Source organism: Diadema antillarum, unplaced genomic scaffold (genome assembly GCF_040938485.1).
Source record: "Diadema antillarum isolate AM-2024a unplaced genomic scaffold, OU_Dant_1.0 seq00000187_RagTag, whole genome shotgun sequence".
NCBI lineage: Eukaryota > Metazoa > Echinodermata > Echinoidea > Diadematoida > Diadematidae > Diadema > Diadema antillarum.
The window spans coordinates 997,795-1,005,215 of NW_027271251.1; the positions used below are offsets into that span (position 1 = coordinate 997,795).

The 7,421-nt window shown below is 39.5% G+C and overlaps 1 protein-coding gene across 1 annotated transcript; it reads left to right on the plus strand.

Annotated features, from left to right (window-relative positions):
• The first annotated feature begins 233 nt into the window (after window positions 1-233).
• Window positions 234-7,213, plus strand: LOC139728619 (carboxypeptidase A4-like). Its single transcript, XM_071639561.1, has 7 exons — window positions 234-355; window positions 2,838-3,609; window positions 4,108-4,209; window positions 4,835-5,007; window positions 5,554-5,649; window positions 6,506-6,604; window positions 7,028-7,213. Exons 2-7 carry the CDS (start codon window positions 2,892-2,894, stop codon window positions 7,211-7,213), a joined length of 1,374 nt encoding a protein of 457 aa, XP_071495662.1. The 5' UTR covers window positions 234-355; window positions 2,838-2,891.
• Window positions 7,214-7,421: the final 208 nt, after the last annotated feature.

A 7,421-nucleotide genomic window follows, 5' to 3' on the forward strand; every position in this document is an offset into this window, starting at 1 on the left:
TTGTCGATTAATAACTAGTTAATTTGTAGTAGAATAAAATTTGTAGTATTCCCAAAAATGATAGAATAAAATAACATTTAATTTTGTATCGAAGATTCTTAAAAATATCTAAAATTTAAGCTATTTTTTCCGACAAGCGCCTTACTTCGGCAACGTAAGCAGACTTTGTATTTTGCACTGCACTGGTACCACATACTAAAATACATGTAGGGTTCTATTACTGTTCATTGTATCAGCACTGAGCTGAATTGAGACAGTTTGGGGCTATGGCTACGGGCCAGATCAGACCTAATCGAGCCGACGAGCTAGCTGCGAACTGCATGGATCGTGACCGTGCCTGTCGATTGTAGTATTGGTGATTGCATTGATTTGTTTTTGTTTATCTATCTATTTAACTTGTTTTCACAGGGTGACTCCTTCAGTGAATTGAACGCTGTTGTGTTGTGTTAGTTGTTGTGCTGAGTGTTGTAATTCAATCATGTTGATGACGATGTTGTTGGTGGTGCATGCTGCTATCACGATCGACTAGAGTTGTAGAAGAGTATCAGGCATGTCTGTTTGTTTGTTTGTTTGTTTGTTTGTTTTTCACCCTCGAGACTTCAATTTCACACATGAGATGTGTGTAAAGTTTAACTGGTAAATTTAAAGTCTACTCTAAACATACATCATGTACATAGTTTCTTTTTTACCATCTGTAGTGTAAACTTTTAGTTTTAGTCTTTAAATTTTACAGGATATTCAAGAAGAAGTGCAAGAGTTCAACAGTGTCCAGTGACAATGTTTCAATAATCATTATTTGCATCAAGCCATCAAGGCAAACTGCAGTGCAGATTAAGTTTAATTCGTAAACTACCATTCCTCAATCATGTAACTGTTTTTAACACTTTTTGGTGCATAGTCCCGGTAGTGTAGAGGGCGCTGTTGATGATACTGCCAATCACCGTTAGCATTGATACAAAGATTGCCGAAAGTGAGCTGTTGTGAAGAGTAAAGCACGTAGGTGTTGCTAAGTAACGTTGCCTTCGGGCTTCGTTGTCTTCTCTGCGTATCATCACGCAGTCTGTACCGGTAGTATGGTTGGGGCACCACCTATCGGCAGGGCACCTTCCCATCGGCACCCTGCGTATCATGGCTGTTTGCGTATAGAACGAAAAGGTACGCGCGGGACTAACTAAGTGTCATTAGCTATAAAGACAACAAAAACGAAGAAATGAAAATCAAACTCAAACAAACCAAGCTAAAAATTACACATCCGCTCAGTAACGACGCATGGCTGTGAAATTCACGTGTATTACCTATGGCCTGTGAAATTCACGTGTATTACCTATGCTGTGAAATTCACGTGTATACCTATGGAGGGGAGGGGGTGCCGATCGCAAGGTTCCCTTTTTAGCTGCGCGAAGAAAACGGAACGCACGCACTAAAATTGCGCTATTTTAAAACAGAGATTCATAATCAACGAGACGGTCACGACATTCAAAACTGCAGTATTTATGGCATATTTGAGGTAAGAATTAGGCGGATTTGTGTTATATTTTTAGAATAAACAAGCTACAGATCCTTAGGGTGACGATATGTGGTACCCCCAACCCTACATGTAATGCCAGGGTGCGTGCATATGTGCTTCTTATTATGACATCACAAAAGAAGATTGCTAAAGCTGTCATCCCCCTCAGCAGAATCATGAGCCGAACTGTGATCGGACCACTGACTACAGTGGATCGGACTTCTTCGGACTCGGGGAAGTGGGCCAAAGTGTAAGCGCCAAAGAGGAGTCTATAGCATATATAGGTCTCTATAGGAAACTTGTGCCGTGCGCCCGCATACGCAATTGACTAAAACACCGGGACCATGCACCTTTCATGGTTGACGAATGGGGGGGGGGGGGGGTTTACAGGGAATTGTAGAATGTAAGTTACCTGGTACTTTCTTACTTGGGTATGTAGATTTGTATATGGTCAAATGATGGTTGGACCTCAAACTCACAACCGCATTTTGATTTAAATACCTTGTAACCCTTTTTTATTTTACATTTAGAAAATAGTCCTCAGTTTCACCTTAATTTCATTTCTTTATGGCAGAAAATACCGCAGATTCGTATCAGATTGTTGACTCGTAATACACAAGGAAGCCTTGGTGACAAACGCACGTGACATTTTCTACAGAGCGCTGGTGCAAGCTCATCATTTTAACCGACCGCAACCGACCGTTTGTTCTCTATTATCATGTAGATAAAGCACATATAAATCTACTGAATTGAATGGCAAAGACATGTTAACATCAATTATGTGTATTAAGTGAATGAGAATTTTCTTCAATTCTTTTTCCTCCTTTTTCCTGAGGTTATTGACCTGTTCCTCCTCATTTCTTTTGATTTGTATTTGTATTTGAATATTCCAGCGTATTGCACCCCGTCCCATGCATACATTGTACTTTTGATTTTATATGCAAGAAAGCAACTGTGCGAAGGTGGTTGATCTCAAAATGGGTGATCAATGAGGGTAGACTTAGTGTACTTGGGTGTAGAAACTGGGGACAAAGCTCCCTCATTCTGTCCTGTCTCGGGTAGGGTTCAGACTTGAATGTTATGTATCATAGCAGAAATTTTAAACACAAATATATCACTACCTCAGAATCCAGATCTTTGTTGGATACCAGTATTTTTCAATTTTGTTGTATTGTGTGTTTACTGTGAGTGGGTTTGTTCAAATCATATTGTAATTGTCATATCAACGTATTTGTCACAGTGATTTACTGAAGAATGTGTACAGCACACTGAATATGCACATGCCAAATCATTTTCACATGGAATGCTATCTTTTGTTATCTATCTGCAGGATCATGACAAGGCTGCTGATACATGCAGGGTGCAACTTTTTCCTGAGTGTGGAATGCATTTTTTCTTCAAAATGAGTCAAAGAGTGGAGCATGTACATGTTTGGAGGCAGAATGAAGCAATGACACTTCTACAAGGAGCTAAAAACTATCGACTTCCTCTACTGTTCACATGTGTGTTTGTCTTAGCACAGTGTCGGGCTGGAAATGTCAATCCCAGAGTAGAAGTTTATGTGCCAAATTACAAATATTATCATAATGCGTCCTCAATCGGAAACTTTGTAACAAATCTTGCTGTCAAATACCCAAACTACTTTAGGTTAGACTATGGTTTCAAATCACGCTTGAATGTTCCACAGTATGTCTTACACATGACAAACTTCTCCAGCACAAGAACTTCTTACGGATCTCATGCACATGGCGTGGCAAATTTTAAGCCCCGCCTCCTTCTGTCATTTGGGGAACATGCACGGGAGTTCTTCCCAGTGGAAAGTCTCATCCACCTCCTGGAGAAGATAGTGCGGGGACTGAGGGCCCCTCTAAATAGTGCGGAGGACCTTTTCTCGAGGCATATTCTGTCACAGCTCGATGTGTTCATCATCGCGTTTGCCAATCCGGATGGTAGGCACCACATTGAGAAGACGCGGAACTACTGCTGGAGGGGCACGAGTAGTGGTGTTGACCTGGACCGGAACTTTCAGTGGAATTTTGGAGGTCGTGGAAGTTCTAGTGATCCTTCTGATGAAGAATACAGAGGGCCCTTTCCTCACTCTGGTAGGTTTGTTTCTATAACTGAATTTTTGCAGTGTTGGATGACAAGTTTATTTCCCAAAGTTTGTCAACATTTGACAATCTTTACAGTGGCAGTTTATCTAGGAGTTCGTGCATAGCTCTGTGAATATATGATGAAAAAGTGAATAAGAATCGTACATTTCTTCTTTCTGTGTATCTCTCCCCAGAACCTCAGAGCCAAATGTGCGTAGAGCTGTATAACTTGTATCAGCTTGATGCATTTGTTTCATTTCATTTTGTATAAGTAGAGCCATGTGAAAAAAAAGAAAAGAAAAATGAGTGAAACAAAGAGAGAAAGGCTTACATCTATGACATATTTCGCATTTTAGATGCTGTCATGTCTATTAAATCATATCATGAGATCCAAGTGTAAGTTGATCATAATTGTCAAATTGAATTCAGCATATATTTGTGTATATATTGATGACTAAAGTAAAAAAATAAAAAATTTATGCCTGTCTCATTTCTTTCTCTTCCTAGAACCTGAAAGCCAAGTATACCTAGAGCTGTCTAACATGTATCAGTTTGATGCATTTGTTTCATTTCATTCCGGAATCCAGCAAATTTATATACCATATGCTGGTAAGTAGAAATGCAGAAATATCGGATTGACTTGTGCAATTAAGAATTTATGTGTGTAAGAGTGTAGATTTCAAATGACTTAGTCTTCTATGACTAACCTATTTATCCTTTTCAGCTTATAGGCAGGAATAGGTATAGCAAAATGTGTAAAATTGTAGGAAGTATGTTGACATATCCAAGAACCAGGACAATATCTGAGCAGTTTAGTGTGACTGTAGCATTCACACTTAATGAAGTCAGGCTAGTTTTGATACTTTTATGAATTAAGCCATTTTATAAGTTGTTACCTTCCCTATGCATGCTGTAAGGAAATTCATATCAATTTACGAAATGATTCAGAGTCTGACGATTCAGCATGGGATTTCTGCATACATTAACAATCAACCCTAGAGTGTACTTTTGGAATTTTTGAATAAGTCACGGCAATACTTTGTGATCAACTTTTTAGTTGTTTTGACCCTCTGCAAGTAGGAAACCACTGAATATGATTTTTCATCATTTTTTTTTCCCAATTCAAATACAGTCTATGTTTGGAGCATAAATTTCTAAGATATATGAAATGTTGAAAAAAAAAGGAGAAATGCACATTATTCCTTCAATTCCTTTTCTTCTTTCTTTTTTCCAGATTCTGCCTCCAGGAAGTCCAAGAGGGTTCCTAGTAACAGCGCCCGCCAGCTAGCCCTAGCTGAGGCAATGGCCGTGGCAGGGGGCTCATCCTTCAAGTATGGTGTGGGCTACAACCTGTGTGAATATCCTGCAGATGGGACAATCTATGATTACATGGCAGGGGTAAAGAAGGTGAGATCTCCTTTACCTATCCAATCATCACATGTACATTTGGTTCATTTTTGTTTTGTTAGTTTGTGTGTGTGTGTGTGTGTGTGTGTGTGTTTTCGATGACACTCAGAGTATGACTGTTTGTACATGCCGATGCACACTGATTGATGACTTGACATGGGACAGGCTTGTATGAATAGAAAGAAAAATGATGATAACAGTAATTGGGAAAATTGCCTTCAGTTGTATGTTTGGATGTTAAGGTGATGATAATCATCTTTTCCCCACAGTTTGAAGTACTCTGCCTATTCAAGATATTATGCTTTGGATATTGTCACCAAATGTTTTTGGATTTACATTTTCCAGATGATGCATTTACAAACAAGTTCAGATGCAGATGGCAAAATAATAAGCTGTTTTTAAATGGAGGTAGGGAAGTTCACAGTCAAGAATGTAGTGCATTTTAGCAACTGAACAAGTGCATGAAATGTTTGAAATAATGTGATATTACAAGGAGAATAAAATTACAGATGAGATCAAATCATTCTTGACATTGTACTCTCCCAGATTCCATTTTCACTCAATGTGGAGCTGTGGGGAGCAGGAGACATCAAAGACAAGCAATGTTTTGACCTGTTCAATCCACAGAGTGAGATGTTAGAGGTAAGTTACTACAGTATGTATATTGCATCAATATTCACACCCAATGTTGTCCATAGTTAGGTGATATGCTAGCAGCAAATCACCTGTTGTATTTGTAAGGAATCTTTCTTCTTTTTCTGCTTATCCTTTCTGGTAAATTGTAGGCACTATATCTCAACAGTTAAATGACCCATTAACCTGAAATTTTCCGTGGTGGTCGTGGTTCTGGGCAATGTCTTCCTGGCGTGATCTTTTTAACACTATCACTCATGCATGACGTTATCTAGGTGCCATTTAATAGTCAAATGATCAGTCGTATCTTCCTAACTATATGTGATTTCTTCATCATTTTCAGTAGGCATAAACTTCAAGTCACATGTAATAGTATTGCATAATATTTATCAGTCAGGCTATTATGACAAGTACACATATGCACATGTCATAATTCAAAAATACTCAAAATTACCCTTTGAAAAATTCAGTGTATGTTTCAGACAAAATTAAGCATTTCAAAAATGTCTGTGCCAGTTTCAAAGGTGGCAATTACTGTCAGGTGATATCTAATACACATTGGCTTATTAAATATAGCTCTTATTTAACTGTGTCCACACTCTCCTGAATATGTCGGGGTTTTGAAGCAGCCGAGTCTTCATGAGAATATTAACAAAGTTTATGAAATCAACCCTTGTCCATTTGTCAAGCAGATGGAAACCAGCATTTACGAAACATTTGAAACACATTTTCAGTAGTCTCTTGAAATGCTCATCTATTTTCAAACTTTTCCTCAAGTGTCAAAATGAAGTCATTTCTAGTCATTAACCTGTTTCCCAATGTCAACGCCATACACATCATTTTCTGCAATTTGCATCAATGGCAGTCTGCAGTGGAAGAAGTCATGCCTGTCTTTGATGCCCTCTTCAACCACATACTCAAGTGGAAGCAGATAGAGCTGCATGAACAGTACCATAAAAATTCGGTAAGTCTGTTATGATAACAGATTTTGTTCTCAGCGATGTCACTTATCAACACGTTCTGCAGTACCCTCATGAGGAGTATATGATTCTAGTGTAGGAATCCCCCCCCCCCCCCCATGGCCACCTCCACCTAAATCCAGATATTAGTCTTTGTTGTCCCCGCCGAACGAGTTCGAGCAGGGGACTATGAAACGGGCTCCGTACGTGTGTGTGTCCGTGTGTCCGTCCGTGTGTCCGTCCGTCCGTCCGTCCGTAACAAAGCATTTTATTCACCTGTGCATTACAGAACTGGTCTATTGCTTGTTCGTTGTCAAAATTAGTCCTGTGTGTGTTAGTATGCATATTTGATGTTTGAGTATTATATGAATGGCGTAGGTATTGAAAGTCTCCTTCCCTCATTCTCTTTCCACTTGCTCCCACTTCAGCAGACTGATTTATATATTCCGCGGAGCTACATCATTCCTTTTCTACTGTGCGTGTGTGTCTTCTTGGCAATATTCTGTCGGCAAGTCCCGTGTGCCTTTAACCCACGCTACTTTTCGCGCAAACGTGTGGTGAGTCTGCGATCCCTGAGCTCCACCTTTACAGTCAGCGGCATCAAAATCACATGACAGAAGACATAACAGGGCAGAGATAGGCCCTTCTTATAAAACGCTTTAATTGTAATGGGTGCCTGGGTAAGTTTTGCTGGAAAGGGAGGGAGGTCGTATCGAGCCTTTCTTATATCAATGTCTTTCAAACGCTGGCAGTAGCATGATTCAACCCTTGGAGTTTGACACAAAGTGAAAGTGTGAGAGCAAATGGCGAGAGAGAGTCCAG